Source organism: Suricata suricatta, chromosome 17 (genome assembly GCF_006229205.1).
Source record: "Suricata suricatta isolate VVHF042 chromosome 17, meerkat_22Aug2017_6uvM2_HiC, whole genome shotgun sequence".
Taxonomy (NCBI): domain Eukaryota; kingdom Metazoa; phylum Chordata; class Mammalia; order Carnivora; family Herpestidae; genus Suricata; species Suricata suricatta.
Genome location: NC_043716.1, coordinates 10298885 through 10321663, shown reverse-complemented (window position 1 = coordinate 10321663; position 22779 = coordinate 10298885). Strand labels below are relative to the sequence as shown.

The following is a 22779-nucleotide window of genomic DNA, read 5'->3' as shown; positions in this document are numbered from 1 at the left end:
GATAGCGTCTCCTGGACAGAGACGTCGTTCTAGTTTCTCCCCAGCATGCAGGTCCTGGTACACGCCTGGGGTGGACATGTGAGATGGGACTTAGGAACCACGGAGGAGCCAAGTTAGGAGAACCCATAGCTTGCATGGGGCCACCATAGGGGAGGGTGCACCGCCAAGTGCCACCCAAGGGCTCTGGGTGGGGTTTGGTGACATTTTACCAGCAATGGCGTGGTTGTGGGGACCTCCCTGCAGGCCTGGGAACACGGCGGAGTTGATGAGCGACTCCAGGTTGTACAGCGTCTCTTTGCCGGTCTTGGGATCCACGCTGCGCACTCCTGGATGAAGAAAAACAATAGAGTGGGAACGTGAGATGGTCTGCCTTGTCCCTACCTGGAGTCAAACCCAGTCTGGGGTGGGACAGAGCAGAGGGGCCCCTTGCTTCCGGAGCGGGGGCCAGCCCACCCTTTTGCAGATGAAATCAAAGGATAGAGATTCCCTGCTCCTGAGATGATAAGGAAGAAGATGCCTTGGGCGCATTTGCTCAAAGTGTCCGAGACAGCAGTCTTCCAAGATGACTGTATTGAAGGAGAGAAGACTCATTTGTATAATGATATAGATTAATTATATTATAATGGCTCTAATGGGGAATAGAATTACTTTCTGAAACACAGTTAATTATCAGTTGTAATAACTACGAATGTCTCTACAGAGCTTCTTGTGAGCCTGGAACTGCGCTAAGCACTTAACATTAAAGTTCAATCATTAGCTCCTCCTGGACGGTTGCTATTATTCCAATCCCTGCTCTGGAGGAAAGGAAATGAGGCACAGAGAGGCTGCACAAGGAGCCCACGATCACACAGTGCGTCTGTGGCAGTTTCAGGCGTGGCTCAAAGTGCAACAAATCACATCAGCGCTCAGTGGGAAGAAACGAACACTTTCCAGGGAGGTAGGAATGGCTATCTGCCCTGAACCGTCCATACAACTGAAGAAGGTCCTGAGAACGCTAGTGGGCATGTGGGTGTGTTCAGCCCTGGCTGGGGGGGGCCAGAGACCCAGGGCTGGTTTCTCTGGGGGTACATGTGGATCTGGTCTCATCATGGGCCACATGATCTGATCATGAATCTGGCTCTCCCAGGCGTGGGGATCCCAAAATAAAAGGAGCACCTAGATGTGGGTTGCAGCCAACAGGAATTCCTCACTAAAAGGACTAAGGTGGTGACTATGGTTTATACATCCTTCCCGGGGTAGGCGCGCTGGACCACGGTGAGGTCACCAGAATAACGCCAAACCATGAGGCCTTCCGGGAACCCCGGCCGGCCGCGCGTACCTTCCTTTCGCTCCAACGCCTGCCCTCGTGGGGAAGACTAGTCAACCCACGGCACGATATGCTTCCTCCTTTCTCAGGACCCAGACACCCGAGGGACGGAGCAAGAGCTGCGCTCAGGGCTTCTGTCCAGATCTCTTCTGTAGACTTATCATTGCCCCCTTTTAAGCAACTTTTTTTTTTAAGTTTATTGATTTTGAGAGAGAGAGAGAGGTGGGGACTGGCAGGAAGAGAAGAGGGAGAGAGAGAATCCCAAGCAGGCTCTGCACTGTTAGTGCAGAGGGCTTGATCTCACGAACTGTGACATGGAGCTGAAACCAAAAGTCGGACCTTTGACTGAGCCACCCAGGCGCCCCCTGAGAACTCCTTAAGGGACACTCCAAGGGGCCCCGGCTTCTCCTAGCTTCCCAAACCGAGCGTGAACCCCAGAGGAGAAAGGCCAAGGCCAGCAGCCCGCCTGCGCCCCACGCCCTGTAGCACAACCTCTCCTATAGAAGATCATGCCGGCGCGGCAGCCCCTCAGCGTCTTGTGGGTGGTGGTGGACACCACGTGGCAGTGCTCAAACGGGGAGGGCACCACGCCGGCGGCCACCAGCCCGCTGATGTGCGCCATGTCGGCCATGAGATAGGCCCCGTTGTCATCCGCGATCTTCCGCAGCCGAGCGTAATCCAGGTTCCGGGAGTAGCAGCTGGTTCCTGTGACGGCACAAGGGGACGAAGTCGAGTCAGAGATCCCCAGGGCCGGCTGGGCGTCTCCTGAAGCGAGACCTGCACAGCGGCCTCTCGGGAGGCATATTTGAAAGCTTGGGAGATTTCTCCCTCCAAAACTCCAGAGAACAGAAATGAAAAATACCCTCAAAAAACACCTTTATGTGCCGAAGGCAACCCTCTGACCTGCCTCTTCACGGGGGTTGGGATTATGTTCCACAGCTAGTCAGGGATTCACATGTCTGAAGTTTTTATTTAAGTAATCTCAACACCCAACACGGGGCTCGAACTCACAACCCTGAGATCATGAGCCACACACTCTAACAACTGAGCCAGCCAGGCGCCCCAGGAACTGACATTTCTAGATGCTTCACTGAGAACAGCCTTGGATCTTATTCCACCTAGTACCAATGGTGGCGAAACAGATATTTGTCCTCTAAAAAGAGAATAGACCTAGACCCAAGAAGCCCAGCTTTTCGAGGCAGAGGCCGTGAACATGTCTACATCTTCTCTGTGTGAGAGGTGTAGGGGCTGCCGGGAAACAACTCCCCCCCCAGCTCATCACCTGCGATGATCAGCTTCGGGTGGAAGAGGCGGGCGTTTTCCTCCAGCTGGTCATAGTTGATGTAGCCGGTGTCTGGGTTCACCTGCGGAAGGTCACGGAGACAGCAGGCTCGGCTGCGTCCTCTACCACGCCGCGCTGCCCTCCCACCCCCACTGGTGCCCACTGTCAAGGACAAGATGACTTCCTCCACCTGCCCGGAGCTGTCGGCTCCACTCCACCAGGGACACAGGAAAGACGTCCCAGTGTATGTGGCCTGTGCACGTGCTGTGGACAACCAGGTATCCCTCTTGGAGGCAGGACGCCCTGAGGGGTCCCAAGAGGAAAAGTGAGCCCCTGTCCCCGGGTTCTACAGGGAAAGAGAAGGAACCAGAACGCCACTGCAGAATGAAACACAAACATAACACCACACAGTGCAGGTGCTAAGACACTGTTACCTTCGGGAATGAGACGAGATGCTGCTAACACCTCTTCTAGTCCCGAGGACAAACAGGCAAGAAAAGAAATAGAGAGACAAGGATTAGAAGACGTACAAAGCTGACATCACTCACAGACACCACGACAGGATACCGGAAGATCTGAGCCCCGAGGGGCAAGCTATTAGAATTAGTCATTGAATTGAGCAAGGTCACTGGATGTGGGGTCAAAAACCAAAAAGCAGTTATATTTGTCCATATAAGCAGCAAAAAATAGGAAATGAAATTTTAATAGGAATAACATTACATTAGGGTCAACTGGGTGGCTCAGTTGGTGAAGCCTCTGATTTCTTGATTTCAGCTCAGGTCATGATCTCACGGTTCCTGGGATTGAGCCCTGCCTGGGGCTCTGCGCCGTCAGCATGGGATTCTCTAATTCTGCGTGCCCCCCGCCCATTCACCCCCTCTCTTTCTCAAAATAAACAAACATTTATGAAATAATACCACGTTAGTTTCAAAACCCATAAAATAGCTAACACCAGGTATACAAAACCTCCACACAACACATTACTAAAAGAAATTTAAAAACAAAAAACTACAGTGATTAAGGCAGCACGTGCTTGTGGAAGGACAGATAGTTCGACAGAACAGAGAAAAGCCCAGAAACAGGAGCCCTGTGATGGGGTCGGTCCGATCCATGACCACAGAGACACTGCAGGGAAAGGACAGTCTTCCGGTTAAGTGGCACGAGGTCCACTGGAAGAGTGTTATCTGACACTCACCTTACGGCCCCCCACAGAAATCGATTCCACACAGACAGAGGACCCATCTGCATGTGAAACGTAAAATTTATTTTGTCCCTTTTTGGCAATGCATTTCTTTCTCTTTTTTTAATATTTATTAATTTTTGAGAGAGCAAGTGGGGAAGGGGCAGAGAGAGGGGGACAGAGGATCCAAAACAGCCTCTGTGCTGACAGCAGGGAGCCCGACGTGGGGCTCGAACTCATGGACAGTGAGATCACAATCTGAGCTGAAGTTGAATGTTCAACTGACTGAGCCACCAGGCGCCCTGCTTGGTAGCAAGCACAGTTCTTAGTAAATTCAGCATCTTAAAGTTGTGTTAGATCATCTGTGCCCAGGGAAAGATTTTAGGGGGTGGGACATGGGACCTCTCTGGGGAGGAGCTGCTAAGGGAAGTCTCAGCTTCTGCACCCCTGCCCCGCGGGGTGAGGATCTCGGGGCTGGAGGCCACCCTTTCCAGAGGAAAGAAGGGCTTCCCCACTTGTGTGCAGCCGAGACATGGCGGGCTGAAGGTTTTGTTTCCAACGGAATGAACCGGTTCTTTCTGTCACCTGAGTTTGTCAGAAAAACTGTTACCTTGTTGAAAATCAACAGCCAACCCACAGTAAAAAAAAAAAAAAAAATTGACAGAATTCTAAAAAAAAATTTTTAAAGACAAAAATTACCCCCCAAAATGTGTTGCTAACTCTCCCTTTCAAGTTTTGCTTTTTATGGGTTTTTTTTTTTTGAGAGACAGTGAGAGCAGGGGAAGGTCAGAGAGAGAGAGAGAGAGAGAGAAAGAGAGAGAGGGAGACACAGAATCTGAAGCAGGCTCCAGGCTCTGAGCTGTCAGCACAGAGCCCGACACGGGGCTTGAAGCCACGTACCGCGAGATCATGACTTGAGCTGATGTTGGACGCCTAACAGACTGAGCCACCCAGGCACCCTACACGCTTTGCTTTTTAAACTTGCAGGATTTTTTAACAAGCTTTTTTTCTCTTTTTTGAAATGTTGACTTATTTTTGAGAGAGAGACATAGAAAGAGCTCACTCGAGTACACATGCTAGTGGGAGGGAAGGGCAGAGAGAGAGAGAGAGAGGGAGGGAGGGAGAATCCCAAGCAGGCTCCGCCCTGTCAGCATGGAGCTCGATTCCAGGCCAGACGTTTAACCAGCTGAGCCACCCAGGCACCCAAGAAGGTCTTTCTCTTTTTTATACTTTTTAATGTTTACTCATTTTTTGAGTGAGACATAGAGTGTGAGTGGGGGAGGGGTAGAGAGAGGAGGAGACACATAATCGGAAGCAGCTTGAGGCTCTGAGCTGTCAGCACAGAGCCCGATGCGGGGCTCAAACCCACCAACTGTGAGATCATGACCTGAGCCAAAGTCAGACGCTTAACCGACTAAGCCACCCAGGTGCCCCCAGGATTTTCTCTTTTTTAAGAAACGCTGAACATTCCAACTCTTCAGCTCAGGTCATGATCTCACAGTTTGTGGATTTGAGCCCTGCATCAGGCTCTGGGCTAACAATGAGGAGCTAGCTTGGGATTCTCTGTCTCCCTTTCTCTCTGCCCCTCCCACATGTGTTCTTTCTTTCAAAATAAACTTAAAAAAACAAAAACCCTAGATATTTGACAATAAAACAGCTCCAAGGAGAATTCACAGGCATTTGTAAGAAGCTTCAAAGGGGCCAGAAAGGTGCAAAGGGACAGGAAAAGAGCATCCTCTCTGTCACTTAGGACCTTGAGGGACGAGAACAGTCACAGGCAAGAGAGGTGACAGAGGTTCAAGGTGCTGTTTCTCCACGGAGAGACGAAACGCCTGGTCCCCTGTGAGGTCGCTGTCAGAGGATGAGAGAGCCCCGTGGCGAGGGCAGGGCCGGGAAAGGCTGGGCAGGGCGGCAGCCTGGTGGGCAGAGGAGGGGCGTGGCAGCTGCTGCTGGAGCCCAGTCAGGTCTGCGTCCTCCTCCCTGCACAGGGCCGGTGCCCACAGCTGGCCAGGCTCCCAGACCCCTCCTGTCTACACCCCTGTAGGCCCACCTCCACCATCCACCCAGAGAGGGCTACTGCCTGCACGGTGGGTGTGAAAGCCAAGGAGACAGGGGTGCTGAGCCTGCTGATGCCCAGAAGACCCTCTTGGGCAAGGGAGGACACTGGGCTAGAGAGTAAGGCTGCCTAAGGGCTCACATGAGACCAGAACACCAGCCCGGGATTCCTCTCTGCCACAATCTGTAGAAAGTGGCATTGAGTTCTGTGTGCGAGGGCGGAATGCTGACTCCTGTCAGGTTTTCAAAAATCCATCTTAGAGGTACTGTCCACAGTTGGCCAATGAGGACACCCATGGCGTGAAATACCTCGGCTTCCCATGAAAACAAGTGGACTGTCACTTGCCCCCCAAAAGCATCTGTGCGATTCCTAGGACTGAGCCAAAGGCTAACACAGGGCCAACAGTCAAGGGCAAGCAACAGAGACCGTGAAATGCCAACATGAAACCCTGGCTTGATTTTCGTGCCTCTGACCCTCAGCCAAGCATAACGACACACCTCGACCTCTGCTCGCCGTGGGACATGTGGACCCACCTGGAGTGGCCCACTGGACAGCAAACGCCATGAGGAAATGGCTCTGGCACATGAGGAAGTCACCACCATGTGCACGGACCACCCCATAAGCAAGCGTGCTGTGCACTATTTGACCAAACTACTTATAATGACAGGGGCCCCCCCTCGAATATGCGCCAGTCCTATGCGGGGCACTTGGCTCGTCCAGGCTGTGGCTAGCTGACAGGTCAGCGAGGGGCGGCATAGGGTCCTGGGCTGGGGCACAGGGGTGCCGCCCTGGGGGTTCTGAGCAGGGCTGTCCCCGGGGCTCTGGCTGCAGCTGGGCCCCATCCTCAGCTGCCTCCCTGACCGTCTCCCTGTGCTTCAACTGCCCCGTGTGCCCCGAATGCCTGAGGAGTCACGGGAGGGTGGGGAGGGTGACAGCAAAAGTGGGGACTTCCTTTAGCGCCTGAGGAACAGGACTACCTATTCCTACAGGTGCCGCCTAACACTGGAGGCTTTCAGAGCCAGAGGACAGCACAGCTCACGGAGAACGACCCACTACTACCTTATAGGGCATAGATTCAAAGAAGATGGACGTAGCAGAGATTTTCTTCTTGTCTGTCATGAACCCGTGGGTCAGATGTCCCCCATCGGGCAGGTCCAGGCCCATGATGCGCCCGTGGGGTTCCACCAGGGCGGTGTACACGGCGAAGTTTGCCGGAGAGCCTGGAACACGAGACCAGAGGAGTATGAGGACTTCTGCCCACAGGGCCCGAGCAGGACCCCAGAGCTTGGCCACCAGGCAGGCCACCAACCAGGAGTGGACAGAACAGGCTTGGCCACCACTCGGCACCGCCCCCCCCACAGTCCCATGGAGGCCCTCTGCAGCAAACCCCTGAGAATAAGGGACAGGTGTTCAGGAGGGGCGAGTCAGGTGGGAGTCAAGGTCGATGGAGAGAGACGCATGGACCCAGGAGGGGCTTAGCCTATTTTCCACATTCATTTATGGGCAGACCTTGTTAAAACTCCTCTTGGTGAAAGCTGACCCTGGACACAGGCGGGCAGGGGGCTGCCCAGGCAATTACCTGAGTAGGGCTGGACATTGACCCCCCAGCACTCGGGGTCCAGATCATAGACCTGCAGCGCTCGCTTCTGACAGAGGATTTCCAGCTCATCGATGAACTCGGTCCCGCCATAATACCTGCGGGAGAAAGTGGACTTAGGCCCCCTCTGGCCCCCAACCTCTGTGCTCAGTCAGTACAGAGGCCGAAGGAGCTTCCGGCTGGGACAGAAGAATAAAAGTAGAGAAGCAGCGAGAACACGTACCCTGAACCCCATACCACTCATCTCCCTTCCGTGCCAAGCTGGCTGTGTGACTGAGCAAGCATCATCTCATCTAGAAGGAAATTCATTTAGTGGGGGAGGGGTAGAGAGAGGGAGATAGAGGATCCAAAGTGGACTCCGCACTGACAGCAGAGAGCCCAACGCGGGGCTCGAACTCACAAACTAGGAGACCATGACCTGAGCCAAAGTCAGACGCTCAACCGACTGAGCCACCCAGGCGCCCCTAGAAGGAAATTCTGATGCAGGCTATGTGGATGAACCTTGAGGACATTATTCTCATGCTAAGTGAAATGAGCCAGTTACAACCATATGCTTTCCCTTCTAGAAGGTTCCAAGAGGAGTCCAGTGTACTAGAGAAATATGGAATGGGGGTTCCTAGGGGCGGGGGGTAGGGAGAGGTGAAAATATTTTTTTTTTTGCAGATGTAATAAAATTGTACTTGTTTTATAATTACATATGAACATTTACCATATATTTGTTCTTTCCTGTATATTAATCATAATAGCTCGGTATACATTTTTTAAAAGATTTTTGGTGGGTTTTTTTTTTAATGTTTTATTTTTGAGACAGAGACACAGAGTGTGAGTAGGGGAGGGCAGAAAGAGAGGGAGACACAGAATCCTAAGCAGGCTCCAGGCTCTGAGCTGTCAGTACAGAGCCCGATGCGGGGCTTGAACCCACGAACCATGAGATCATGACCTGAACAGAAGTCAGATACCTAACTGACTGAGCCACCCAGGTGCCCCCTCAGTAGACATTTTTAACACCTATGCCTGATAGTCACAGAACCCTTAAAATTTTCATCACAGGAAAGAACATAGAACAGAATTTAAATCTGAACCATTTTTAAGCATACAGGGTATTGGTGTTAAGTACTTCACACTGCTAAGTATATTCCCATTTTGTGTATCAGATCTCTAGAACCTTCTTATCTTGCAAAACTGAAACTCTATACCCATTGAGCAGCAACTCCCCACCCCCTTCCCCACAGGGGCTGGTGGCCACCATTCCCCTTTCTCTAGGATCTTGAAGACTCTGGATACCTCACAGTGGCACCATATAGTATTTATATTTATTTTTATTTTTTAGAGAGAGCATGCAAGCAAGGGCAGAGGGGCAGCCGGGAAGGGGAAAGAGAGAGAATCTGAAGCAGGCTTTAAGCTCTGTGCAGAGCCTTAATCGATGTGAAGCTTGAACCCCCGAACCTGAGATCACGACCTGAGCTGAAATCAAGAGTCGGATGCTCAACTGACTGAGCCACCCAGGCGCCCATGTATCTGTATTTTTAAGACTTTCACTTTCATTTAGCACAATGTCCTCATGGCTCATCTTTGTTGTGAGCATATGACAGGATTTCCTTCTTTAGGGCCGAAGGACATTTTATTATATGGATAGAGCACATTTTGCTTATCCGTTCATCCATCTGCCAACACTTGGGTTGCTCCCCTCTCTTGGCTATTGTGAAAAATCCTGCGATGAACAAGTCTTGAGACAGAAAGGGGCTTCACTGAGTATCCGGAAGCTCCTTTCCAGCCTCACATTCTCTGCTCTGTCACCAGAGAAGGGTGTGATCTCCCCACGCTTGAAGGACAGCAGGCCATGCTTGGGGAAGAATTATGGACCTCCAGGAATGTCGGGGCCGCAAAAGGACTTGGCAATTAACCGTTTTCCAGGGAAGCAGACATAAGGACGCTGATTCACGGTCACGGTGAGGCTCCTGTGCCCTCCCTGCCTTGCCTCAAACAGGTTGGCCAGATGCACACCCAGATCTGAGCGTGCAGACCTGGTTGTGCTCCTTCCCACGGGACTTGGAGCAGCCCCCTTCACCTACCCAAGTCCGATTCCTGACCTGGAAAGGTGGAGGGGGAGAGTGCGGACTTTGCAGTCAGGCTGCAGGATGCACGGACACAAACGTGGCCACGCTCAGCCCAATGCCTAGAACACAGCACTGTGTTTCATCCTCAGTTACAATGCAACCATTATCTTACTAACCGCTGAGAAAAGAAAAAATATTTTCTATTAAATGATGGCTTCTCATTAATCAGTTTCATCCTAGTTTCAGAGATGTGAAACTATGAAAAAATAAGTGCTCAGGGTTGATGAACCCAGAAAGTACTCCAGTTAACGTCAGGGCTGTTCCCCAGATGCTGTCGCCAGGTCTGCATGCAAATGCAGCTCTCAGGGCAAGGGATTCAGAAGCCTGATCCAGGCCTGGGATCTAAGCCGTGTTCTTCATTTTTTTTTTTATTTTATTTTTGAAAGGAAGAGAAAAAGAGACAATGAACACATGTGTAAGCAGGAGAGGGGCAGAGAGAGAGAAAGAGAGAAGTAGACACAGAATCCAAAGCAGGCTCCAGGCTCTTGGCTCCCAGCTGTCAGCGCAGAACCTGATGCGGGGCTCGAACCCATAAACTTGGGATCATGACTTGAGCCAAAGTCAAATGTTTAACCGACTGAGCCACCCAAGTGCTGCCTAAGCCGTGTTCTTCAAATAAACCTCACCTACAAGCAAGTGGCCTTCTTCATCCATGTCTATTTTCATCTGGAACAGAACTCACAGAGGAGAAATGCCACCAGTTGAATAATGGCTGCCCTCAAACCTTAGCAGTAAATAGAGTGAAACCATGAAAACCTCAAAGGGCCAGATGTCACCTGCCTCCCCTCTCGACAGCATAGGAGGCCCTGCGTGCACTGGGTGGGGACAAAAAGCCCAGGATCCATCAAAGTCTTTTCTGCAAGAGCAACTTAGAAAAAACTGGAACCCCTGTGACCGCTTGGAGTCTGTATATGCTTTTGTTTCTAACGTCAGCAACCAATTTTTGAACACCAACTGGGTGTCACAATACGATTCAATTCTCACACCAACTACCCAGAGCTAGTGCATGCCCCACAGGTTAAGGACTTACAAGTCTGTCCCAACTTCGGACACCAGCCACAAGTCCTGGGTCCCCAGGCTCCCCACACTATTGTTCAGCTTGGTTACAAACTCGGGGGTCCCCACAACCTCCTCTCAGACCCAATCACTCACTAGAGCAGCTCACAAAACTCAGGAAAGTGCTTTATGTGTGATTACTGGTCTATATAAAAGATTCAACTCGAAACAACCAAAGGGGGGAGACGCACGGGGCAAGGCCCAGGACGGGGGTGCCACCCTCCCAACTGCTCAACTGGTACAAGTCCCCCCACCTTTAGCCTCCCCCGGCACCCTGGAGGTCGGGAGAGACAGCTGACAGTTCCGACCCTCTAATCTCCTGTTTGGTCTTTCTGATCTAGGGGTCCCGCCCTGAGTCACCTCTTGGATATACACTCAAGGGTGGTCTAAAAGGGGTTATTGAGGGGCACCTGGGTGGCTCAGTCAGTTAAGTGTCCAACTCTTAGTTTCGGATCAGGTCATGATCTCATGGTTTGTGGGTTCGAGCCCCACGTCGGGCTCCATGCTGACAGTACAGCACCTGCGTGGGATTCTCTCTCTCCCTCTCTCTCTCTCTCTGTCCTTCCCCTGCTTTCTCTCCCTCTCAAAATAAATGAAACTTAAAAAAAAGGGGGGGGGGAAGTATTGAAAATAACAAAGAGACACACCTACCACCACGGAATTCCAAGGGTTTTAGGAGCTCAGTGCCAGAAACTAGCAAGAAAGACCAGATAGTTATTTTCTCACTATACCACAGTGCAAAAACACCTGCTACCTGTGTGCAACTTTAAGAAGTCCCTGAATCTCCGTCAGTCTCAGCTTCCTCATCCTTAAAATGTGGAAGACGCCATCATTTGCCCCGTAGGGTGGCCGCGAGGATCAAACGAGCTATGAGTTGTGAAAAACACCAGGTGAAGTCTCGAAGGCGCAGTGGGAAAGTTAGTTACTCAAGACCAGAGAAAGACGGTGCCTTCAAGCTGATTCTCGGCCCTTCTCCAGAGAGCTTCACGTGCATCTGGGTACAGAACGGCAGGTCTGCTCGAGGGTGACCCTTCTTTTCCTGTGTCCTTTGGGACACAACTGTACAAATTTGCAAAAACCATGTCAAATTCTGTCATCGTCATCTTTGATGATGACTATGAAAAACAAAAATGAGGGGCGCCTGGGCGGCTCAGTCGACTGAGTGTCCGACTCTAGCTTTCAGCCCAGGTCATGGTCTCACGGTTCATGAGATGGAGCCCCACATGGGGCTCCATGTGCTAACAGCACAGAGCTTGCTTGGGATTCTCTCTCCCCCTCTCTGTCCCTCCTTGCTCATGCTGTGAGCTCTCTCTCTCACACTAAATAAACCTACCCAGTATAGATCTGATTACTCACAGCGCAGCAACTTTCCACAGTACCACTCGGCACTGACCTTTCTTCTAGAGGCTCAGCAATGGCCCGGCAGCCCCAGACTCCTTATGGACCGGCCTGTTATTCTAGAAAGCCCCCACAAGGGCAGGTAAAGGACCCTGAGGATAGCTGTTCCAAGAATATCAGCACTAGAACACACTGGGAATCACAAACGAGTTATGACAGGACCAGCAAGAATAGAAACCCCCACAGCTCAGTGCTTTCTGTTCTCTGACATGTCCACAGTGTTGGGACTCTGTTCTGACTCAGGAGCCCCGGTCACTGTCAGAAGCAGGCCTTTGAGGACACTCACATACCTCTGCCCTGGGTACCCTTCAGAGTACTTGTTATTTAAGCAAGAGCCTAGAGCTTCCAGAACTGCTCGGCTGGCGAAATTCTCTGAGGCGATCAGCTCCAGCCCGACCCTCTGCCGGTTATGCTCCTTCTGGATGATGCTGTAAACCTGAGGAGATCAAAAGAGATGGTGAGCGTCTGGACATTTTAGGCTCCATTTCGGTCTGATCAAAGCAATAGCCTATTAAAGAGAAGGCACACTATTAGAGATCCACATTTTGCCCCTGGAAGCTGACCATAACCCACAAAACGTGACTCAGGAGATGCACTTAGCACTTAAAGAGCAGAGGAGACCGTCCTCACGTTGGAGCGTTGACAGAGGAGTTACCAGAAGACGATGGATCAAGGAAAACAAAATGAAGAGAAAGTGAGCTTGAAAATAAGATCCTTGGGGCGCCTGGGTGGCTCAGTCAGTTAAGCATCTGACTTTGGCTCAGGGCATGATCTCATGGTTCATGGGTTCAAGCCCTGCATTGGGCTTTGTGCTGACCACTTGCCCAGAGCCTAGAGGCTGCTTCAGATTCTGTGTCTCCTTCTCTCTCTGACCCTCCCCTGCTTGTGCTCTGTCTCATTCTGTCTATCAAAAAATAAATAAATGTAAAAAATATATTAAAAAAAAAAAAGAAAATAAGATCCCGGGGCGCCTGGGTGGCTCAGTTGGTTTAATGGCTGACTTTGGCTCAGGTCACGATCTCATGGTTCATGAGTTCGAGCCCTGCATCTCAGTTCCACTGAGAGTGGAACTTGCTTGGGATTCTCTCTCTCCCAATGTCTCTATTTGCTCCTCCTCTACTTGTGCTTGCTCACTTTCTCTCTCTCTCTCTCTCTCTCAAAATACATAAATAAAACTTAAAAAAAAAACCTATCCCACCTTAAAAATAAATTAAAAAACTTCCCACCGATTTTTAATTTTACATTATCTTGTTACTTTTATCCCTATGTTTCATCACATTTCTGAACTTTATTCCTTGCCCTTCTTCCTTAAAATAAAAGTTGCTTTGGTAAACCCACACGGATGGAAAGGAGACCACTGGGGGCCAAGATTGGGGGGTTTGAGGGGGGGCATGGGGGTGACTGCTCATGGGTTCAAGGTTTCTCCTTGCAGGGGAATAAACGTGTTCTAAGATTGGCTGTGAACGAATGAAAAACCACTGACGTGCGCTTTCAGCCGGTGACATGTACGGGAAGTGAGTGATCCCTTACGTACAAAGCTGTTACAAAAACACACATATAAAAGCTTCTTCTCGGTGTCTATAAACACTCCTCCGGCCTGGAAGGCAGGGGCCAGCCCTCGGGGACCCCTCCCGGGCCCCCTCCTCCAGGGCAGCCAGCACAGTGCTCTACACTCTGCAGAAACTCAGAAATCTCCATATTTACCCAGAGAGGAGGGTTCTGAGCCACTTTCTCAGCCATTGCCTCTAAATCCGGCGCTCTTACACTAACGGCAAGGTGGAGCCAGAGAGTTAGACAAGAGCCTCCGCTTACTTGTTTAAACAAATGTAAAGGTTTAATTTATTTAAGTAATCTCTACTCCCCACATGGGGCTTGAACTCACGACCCTGAGATACCGCGTCGTCGCACGCTCTTTCCGCTGAGCCAGCCCGGTGCCCCGGCGAAGACCCCGCGCCTCTCACCTCGGTGTCGCAGTCTTTCAGGGGCTGCGCCAGCATCTTCTCGTGCGAGGACCACAGGTCAGCATCCTTGTGAGCCCCACTGACTTGAGTCGTCATTGCACTGGTTCCAAGTTGCCTAAAAATGGAAACGCCCCCGGCATTAAACTTAGTCAAAGTTCGCTGCGACCCGTGGGTTCTCCAGAGCTGCCGCCGTCCTGACGCGTGGTTCTTGCCCTCAGAACCTCTCAGCAAACACGAAGACATTCTATTGCAAAACCACTGGGCGGTTCCTTTCCGAACTGCGCATGTCAGTGTGTTACCCCGTGATCAGAACTCCCCGGCTCCGGGTGAGGCCTCACCCACCCTAGGGAAAGCCCAGGACCCCCTCCGCAATGAAACCTGTCCTAGTTACAGGGTCCCTCCCCACCTAAACTAGGTGCCCATCCCCCTCCCCCCCCAACTCAGCACGGCCATGCAGCAAGGATTCGCCAAATGCTGGAAAGAACAAATGAATTGCAGACTTCAGTGTTTTTCTTCCCATGTTTCAAGTAATGAAAATGAAGCTTAGAAAATATTGCAGCCCAGGGCTGCGCGGCAGGTTGACCATGAGGACGGAGTCAAAACCCCCAAACATGCATTCGGTGTATCCCACAGCATTCCTGCAGCCGCCAGGAGTTGAGGCACGGGCTTACTTAAAGATAAACCCTCCTGTGAAAACTACAGATTTGCACTTCTGCATTTTTATCAGCAGAGAAATGGCACCCACTAAAATATAGATGACTGGGGGGGGGCGGGTTGCCTGGGTGGCTCAGTCAGTTAAACACCTGACTCTTGGTTTCGGCTAAGGTCATGATCTCACAGTTTGGGAGTTCAAGTCCCACACTGGGCACTGTACTGACAGTACGGAGCCTGCTTGGGATTCTCTCTCTCCTTCTCTCTCTACCCTTCCCTCACTTGTGTTCCCTCTCTCTCTCTCTCTCTCTCTCTCTGTCTCAAAAATAAACAAACAGGGGCACCTGGGTGGCTTAGTCAGTTAAGCATCTGACTTCAGCTCAGATCATGATTTCAAGGTTATTGGGTTCAAGCCCCCATTGGCTCAGAGCCTGGGGCCTGCTTTGGATTCTGTGTCTCCCTCTCTCTCTGCCCCTCTCCAACTCACTCAGTCTCTCTCAAAAAAATAAACATTAATAAAAAAAATTAATAAATAAACATTAAAAAAAGTTAAAAAAAATAAGCTTACAAAAAAAATATTTAATAAGATGTGTATGTCTATAGATATAGATGACCATAAAACTCAAGTTTCTTAACCTATGTTTCTGCAAAGAATGGGAATTTGTGAGCAGTGGGAAATCCTCCAGTATTAAAGTGTAAATATTTACAGGAACTAACCTCCCTTCATTAATAGTTGGCAGCTTTTCAGTACTTTCCCATTAATTTGGTAAGTTTTCATTTCAGTGCGTTCATTTGCCAGGTATTTACGGAGGACCTTCCCCGTGGCAGCCACAGGTTGGTACCAGGCGTATGGCGGTGAAGGAAACACACCAGAGCCCTGCCTCCACGCGGCTTCCCTGATGGGGAAGCCCAGCAGCGGACAAAATGGGTGCAGCTAGATAAAAAACAAGGAACGTGGCATGGAGGACAGCTGACAGCTGGGTCAGGGACCTAGTGGTGGAGATAAATCTAGGGGACATCGAGACTGGGAAAGCCAATCAGGAGAGAGCCCGTGTCCCAAGAATACTGTGAGATCATAAGAAATATTTATTAGTCTCTGCTCCTAAAACCCTTGTGATGGGGGAGGGGGGGATGAGTGCCTTTTGTCCTACTTAGGTGACTCTGGGTGGGCTCCTGGCCGGTCACCAGAAACACCAAGGCATGATCAGAAGCCTGGACTTTTCCATCCCACTCCCCATTCTCCAGAGAGGGGAGAGTTGCTAGAAAGTGAGTTAATAATTGATCAAGCAGAGGTGAGGAAGCCTCCATAAAAATTACATGGGGCTCAGGGAGCTTCCACATTGGTGAACCCATCCATGTACCCGGAGGGTGATGCACCCCAACTCTAGAGGGACAGAAGTTTCTGCACTTGGGACCCTCCCAGAGCTTATCCTAAACATCTCTTCATCTGGCTGTTTATCTGTTTCCTGCCTTGATGGTATCTTTTATTATAGAATAAACTGGTAAAGGTAACTGAATGTTTCCCTGAGTTCTGTGAGCTTAGCAAATGACTGAATCCAAGGAGGGGGGGTCCATAGGAACCTCCAATGTGTAACCAAGTCACACAGACGTTGTGGGTAACCTGGAGACCTATTACGTCTGTGACTGGGGGGCAGTCTTCTGGGACTCAGCCCTTAACCTGTGGTGGGGTCCGCGCTAATTCCAATTAGTATTAGAACTGAACTGAACTGCAGGACCCCGGCCAGTGTCACAGAATGGGTGATGTGTGGAAAACCCAAGCATCTAGTGTCAGGAGTGTGGGAGTAGAGAGAGAAGGAAGGGGAGACGCAGCAGGAAGAGTGTAGTTTTCCAACGCAAGTTTCACACACTCTCATTTGCTAGACAAACATACCCACTAAATAAAACAGTAGCCCCAAATCACAGGAATCGTCCTTAACCTCCGGTAGAGCCACCAAGAAGAAACTACCAGTAATCGTTAACCAGGAAACTCCTAACTGGGGCTTTCAAAGCAGCTATCGCTTTAACCCAAGCACCAGAGGATTAGAAATAAGCCACCTAAAGGTGGCCAGCCATGCCCACCTCTCCTGTCATAGCTGGAGAGAGAGAGAGAGATGGGAAAATGGTTTGGGCACCGTGCCCAGGGCGTCTCCGTGCTGCTCCCCGCACTCAAGCATGGCCAGCAACCCAGGACCTTCTGCATCAAGTCAACACACGTGCCCTTGGCCGGTGGTAAGCCCACCAAAAACAGCACAGGAGCCAAAATAGCCTCCCCGGTCCTAGAATCTGGATGAGAAAATCGTCTTTTACATACTGACTACTCAAGGTTATAAAGGATTCAAAGGTGACAAGCAACACAGAGTAGATATTGCTCAACCTCCACCAAATAACTAAAGTCCATTTGGAGCCCTCCTCCTCCAAGGCAGGTCAGATCTACAATCGTTCTGGGAAAGGCGTTGTTCTGTTGTGCTCAGGACAAAGGACAAGGTCCCCCACCCGAATCTCTGCTCTTCCTGGCTTCCCTTCCCAGCGGCTCAAGGGCTCAAGCCCTCACTGCAAATCTTCTCACAGAGTTGCTAATTCCAAGTGCTCCACGGGTGGCCCTGCCCTCCAGCTGTCGCTGCCCACCCACCCAGTATCCTATAACCACCCAGGATCAAGCCACCTCCCCACCAGAGGACTTAATCCACACACTTATTAAACTATACTTTTCTTGAGTCCAAACTAAGTCTTTCCTTTTAACCATGAAGAAGTTTGAACTCTTTATTCAAACAGAGAGATCAAGACTCTTTGTTTTGTTTCAATTAAATCAATTATACCTATGGTAGATCTCACCTGTGGTATCAGTGAAGTCAATTAGATCTACACTATCCTGAGGCAATCTGAATTCAAGACAAAGATCTTGAATGTAAATAGCTAATTTATGTGTCAACTTGACCAGAGGGGACCAGATAGCTGATAAAACAAGAAAGAGATCCTGGCACTATGTACCTTTTTTTTTTTTTTTTTGAGAGACAGAGAGAGACAGCTGGAGCAGGTGAGGGTCAGAGAGAGAGGGAGACACAGAATCCGAAGCAGGCTCCAGGCTCTGAGCTGGCTGTCAGCATAGAGCCCTACGAGGGGCTTGAATCCACAAACCGTGAGATCATGACCTGAGCCGTCGCCAGAAGCCGGACGCTTAACCAACTGAGCCACCCAGGCACCCCATAAAAAAATGTTTGTTATTTTTGAGAAAGAGAGACAGAGCGCAAATAGGAGAGTGTCTGAGAGAGAGGAAGACACAGAATCCGAGGCAAGCTCCAGGCTCTGAGCTGTGAGAACAGAGCGTGATGTGGGGCTCGAACCCACAAACTGTGAGATCATGACCTGAGCCTGAAGTTGGATGCTTAACCAACTGAGCCACCCAGGTGCCCCTTTCCTCATTTTTTTAAACTGATGAAATATACATAAGATTTACCATTTTAACCATTTTTAAATTAAAATAATTTTTATTAAACATTTTTTTTCTATTTCACCCATTTCCCCTCCATCTATCTCCCCTCTGGCGACCATCAGTTTGTTCCCTATTTAAGAGTCTATTAATTTGGGTTTTTTTTCTTTGTTCAGTTGCTTTGTTTCTTAAAATCCACATATAAGTGAAATCAAAATGGTATTTGTCTTTCTCTTGCATTTTAACCATTTTTAAAAATCTTTATTTATGGGGGCACCTGGGTGGCCTAGTTGGTTAAGCTTCCGTCTTGGGCTCAGGTCATGATCTCACTGCTCCCAAGTTCACACTCCACGTCGGGCTCTGTGCTGACAGCTCAGAGCCTGGGAGCCTGCTTCAGATTCTGTGTCTCCCTCTCTCCCTGCCTCACCCTCTTCCCTGCAACTCCCCTCCACACACTCTTTCTCTCTAAATATATACATATTTTTTAATTTTTAAAAAGGTTTGTTTATTTTTAGAGAGAGAGAGCGCGCGCTTGCGAGAGAGAGCAAGCAAGCAGAGCAGAGCAGAGAGAGAGGGAAAAAGAATCCCAAGCAGGCTCCACCTTCAGCATACACCCTGACTTGGGGTGAGATATGACTGAAGCCAAAATCAAGAGTCAGACACTCAACCGACTGAGCCACCAAGGCGCCCCCATTTTAACCATTTTTAAGTGCAGTTCAGTGGCATTAAACACAGACACTGTCCTGCAACCGCGTCCACCATCCATCTCGAGAACTTTTTCATCATCCCAAACTGCAATTCTGGGTACCCATTAAACACCTCTCCATTCCCTTCTCCCCAAGATGGTGGTCACAATTAATCTATTTCTATGAAACTGACTATTTCAACTACCTTGGTAAATGAGGTCACACATTTGCCCTTTCCTGTCTGGCTTATTTCATGTAGTGCAAGGACTTCAAAGTTCATCCGTGTTGCAGCACGTGTTGGAATTTCCTTCCCCTTTAAGTCTGGGTAATACTCCACTCTATGCTGATGCCACACAGTGTTTTGTGTATCCATTCGTCCATCACTGATGCTTGGGTTGCTTCCAGCTTTTGGCTACTGTAAGTGATGCTCCCACGTGCCACGAACATGGACAAATACCAAGTCCCTCTTTCAATCCTTTTGCGTAGAGACTCAAAGTGGAATTGCTGCATCATACAGTAATTCTATGTTTAGTTAGAAACAAGCTTTTGATATTGAAGAGATCTATCCTACTACTGTTATTTGCCTGCAATTAGTTCATTCATTCCTGCAACAAATGTTTATTGAGCAACTCCTGCGTCCCAGGCACTGAGCTAGGAACTAAGAATGCACGGGTCAACTAGACAGGGGCCCTGCTCTTAACGAGGAGGAGACTAATAAATGCGGAAACAAGAAATACACAAGATCATTTCAGGTGGTGATGAGTGCTATAAGGACGTAGAACAGACTGGAAGGTGCCTGAGCTGAGACCTGAAGTGGGAAGGAGCCAAGCTTCGGAGATCTTGGAATAGAACAAACACCTTATCCTCTCAAAGTGTTCATTTCTCCCCTTGCCTTTCGTGCAAAGGCCCTAAAATGGGAAGAAATTTGACTTGTGAAGGGCCAGAAATCAGGCCCTTGTGCCTGAAGCTTGGGGAACAAAGCAGAGGCACAAGAGATGAGACTTGAGGACCAAGGGTGAGGGCAGGGATGGGAGAAGATTCTTCACCTTGACAGCACGTATTTTACAAGTTTTGAACAGGGTTCTAGAAATCTGCTCTTAAGCCATTTGCTCAGTCCATCTGTGAAATCTGAAAGTAACAACTAGAGAAACCCATCTGGGGAAGATCAAGGGTATGTAAAGGGACAGGTGGCGGACATCTACAAGCCAGACCCCTCCAGTTCTCCCACTCCCCACCCACACCTGAGGACACTGCTGAGGCCAGCCTGCCGGGTCCAAATCCTGCTCTCCTCCTCCTAATGTGCAACCCCAGTTACTGACACCTGTGTTTCTCTGTCCCCTCCTATAACACACAGGAGTGAAGACAGTTCCGAACTGGCAGGGAGAGTTAAATGAGCTACGAGCCCTACATAGAGCACTCAGAACAGGCCAGGCACAGAGTACTGAAACCGACCAGCTAATACCGTTATTAAAGAAGCCTGGGGACCTTGGGGCTATCTTTGTCACCACTCAGGAACCTGGGTTGAGCACCCCTGGAGAACACAGCCCATTGCAGCCGTGACGACCATCAAGTGCTGGATATTTCTGTTGCAGAAATGGCACTCTGTATGTGTAGCATAAGCCTCACCTCAACCCCAGGGAAACAGACCTGTCAAGTGAATTTAGTTGCCAAGGTCATCAGCCCCCGCAGGCCCACGAATCTTCCCTGGACCTCTGTCACACAATTAGAGCCAGCCAGGAGTCTCCTGAGGGAACTACTCTGTTGAATGCCATCTGGTTGTCCCCCTCACAGATTCTGTGTTTTCTATTTTACAGAAAAAGAAATTGGGGCTCAGAGAGATAAGAGGTCTAAGGTCCGCAATGATAAAAGAGTCAGAATTGGAACTCAGGTTTACCTTTAGTTCCAAAGAGTGTTCCCAGAATACTGCACTAAATAAAAGCCCAAGTTGCCCACCTCCAATGCGTGTGCCCTTAGGGAAGAAATTTAAAATGAGCTTCCGCAAGAACCTGGCGTTTCCAGTCCAGCAACTGCCTGGCTAAAGACACATGTTTGTGCTGGTCTCAGCAGACCAAGGGTCACTCGAGTTCCAAGACTGTGAAGCACAGGGCACCAGGCCAAGAACCCTACAGTGCAACGTTTGTCTCCTAGAACGGGGGGTGACAGATTGCAGACAACAGGCGCAGCCTCTCCCTCGCAGGGATCTGTTCACACTCTAAAGCAGAGTGACCATGTATGTATGCAATGGTTGAGCGCACAGCCTTTGAGAGCTTCCGTCTCATTCCAGGCTCTGCCATTTTGCTACCTGCAGGATCGCGCCTAAGTCGGCTCTTCTCTTCGAGCCTCACCTTCCTAATCTGTAAAACGGGCTACATGAGAGCACTCCACCTGCAGCTTTGTTGAGAGCATACTGTAGCGAGGTGAAGGGCTGCGCTTAAGTTTAAAATGCTTTACGAGAAAAGCGCTCAGCAGGGAGCGACTCCTCTATTAGCAATGAGCCTTCGCATCTGTGTCAAAGGCGGAGCCCACCACCGGTACTGCGCCCACCGGTGACGGGAGACCGCGCATCCAGGTTCGCCGGCGAGCCACCCCTCATCCCAGGCACTAGTAAAGCGCTCCTCACCTTTTCCGGCTTCTAAGTGACGCGGGGGAAGCGTGGCGGCAAGGCGCACACAACAAAGCGCTCCGAAAGCCTTGGGGACACCAAGGTGTTGGCACCCGAGGCCGCCCACCTACCGGAACAGTGTCCCGCACACCAGCCGGGAGACTCCGAAGCCCCACGCTGCTGCCGCCGCTGCCACTCTGGGACCCGCAGACCCGCGCCCGACTGCGTGCCCGCCACGTGACACCTGCGTGTGAGTCCGGAACCCAGAACTTGGCGCGCCGCGACTCGCGCACCACTCGGTGCCCTCAGCTCACAGCCCGGCCCCGCCCCCAGAGGTGCCCAATCAGAGCGTGCGGCCCCGCCCCCCACAAGGCGCAGGTGTTATTGGCTGCAGCGGAGCGGTGGGCGGGGCTGCCAGTGCAGCTGTTCCCCGGGTCTCTAGCTGTGGGGTAGGGGCGGGGTTTCCGGGGCAACCGCAGAGGGCCTTTCCCGGTAATGAGGGAAGGCCATAGGATTAGGGGTGAATCTTGTGGCTTATATTTGACACTTACATTGTCCTATTTACAGTCTAGTAGTGAGCATTCAACTAGAACAAATGCGGCTTTGAATTATTTTATGTTTATTTTTGAGAGAGAGAGAGAGAGAGAGCGAGAGCGAGCATGGATGGGGGAAGGGCAGAGAGACCAAGCTAGACACAAAATCCAAAGCAGGCTCCAGGCTCTGAGCTGTCAGCACAGAGCCCAAGGCGGGGCTCGAACTCAGAATCGGGATATCCTGACCTGAGCCAAAGTCCTATGCTCAAGCTCAACCGAGTGAGCCACCCAGGTGCGCCAGGGTTTGAACTCTTGACACTTACTCTCCATGTATGGAGTCCAAGACCAGCCAGTTCACATGAGTTTCATCTTCAGCAACATTGGAGATAATTATATCTGCCTGACAGGATTAATAGAGGTATCTGAAACACTTAATGCTGTACATGACACATTATAAGGACTCAGCAAATAATAAAAACCAAGGGGGTGCACAGTAAAGGGAAAAGCGCTGACAAACATTTTCTCACTGACCAAACTCCAGTCACACTCCCCTGACTTCCTTTTCAGCTACTCTTTTGGGACTTCAGTGTTTGTCCAATTTTAGAAAGAATTTAGCTAAGGCAATTTAACCAGAACACCGCACCCTCCATATCTGGCTGGATTCCTTATCCTCCACCATCTTTGGTGATGTGGGATCACGCTGGCCTGGTCCGTTTAACCAGAATCCCCCTTGCCCCTGAGGTTTGCTCTTAGTAATTCTCCACCCACTGACCCCCTCCTCCTTGGCTGTAAATTCCCAGTCACCCATGATGTATTCTGAGTTTAGCCCAATTACTCTCCCCCACTGCAATAGTCCATCCAACAAATTTGGTTTCTGGTAAGAGCCCTGTCCCTGGCTTGTATACGGCTCCCATCTCACTGTGTCCT

At 50.3% G+C, this 22779-nt stretch overlaps 1 protein-coding gene across 2 annotated transcripts; it reads right to left on the bottom strand.

Moving 5' to 3' along the window:
- Positions 1 to 6: 6 nt before the first annotated feature.
- On the bottom strand, positions 7 to 21626 carry SHMT1 (serine hydroxymethyltransferase 1). Of its 2 annotated transcripts, none has more exons than XM_029929044.1 (8): positions 21338 to 21626; positions 13954 to 14068; positions 12283 to 12428; positions 7404 to 7519; positions 6884 to 7044; positions 2589 to 2670; positions 1799 to 2011; positions 7 to 326 (listed from the first exon to the last, which is right to left on the bottom strand). In XM_029929044.1, the coding sequence occupies exons 2-8, from the start codon at positions 14047 to 14049 to the stop codon at positions 91 to 93; spliced, it is 1050 nt and encodes a 349-aa protein (XP_029784904.1). In that variant the 5' UTR covers positions 14050 to 14068; positions 21338 to 21626; the 3' UTR covers positions 7 to 90. The 2 variants fall into 2 exon arrangements, with proteins under 2 accessions (XP_029784904.1, XP_029784905.1); XM_029929045.1 differs by having other exon boundaries at positions 21451 to 21626.
- Positions 21627 to 22779: the final 1153 nt, after the last annotated feature.

Coding starts and splice junctions, on each gene's coding strand:
- SHMT1 (XM_029929044.1), bottom strand. CDS start 14,049: ATGACGACTCAAGTCAGTGGGGCTCACAAGGATGCTGACCTGTGGTCC. Junction 7,520..12,282: donor GAAGGGTACCCAGGGCAGAG/GTATGTGAGTGT, acceptor TTTCTCCCGCAG/GTATTATGGCGGGACCGAGT. Junction 2,012..2,588: donor CCCGAAGCTGATCATCGCAG/GTGATGAGCTGG, acceptor GTGCCGTCACAG/GAACCAGCTGCTACTCCCGG.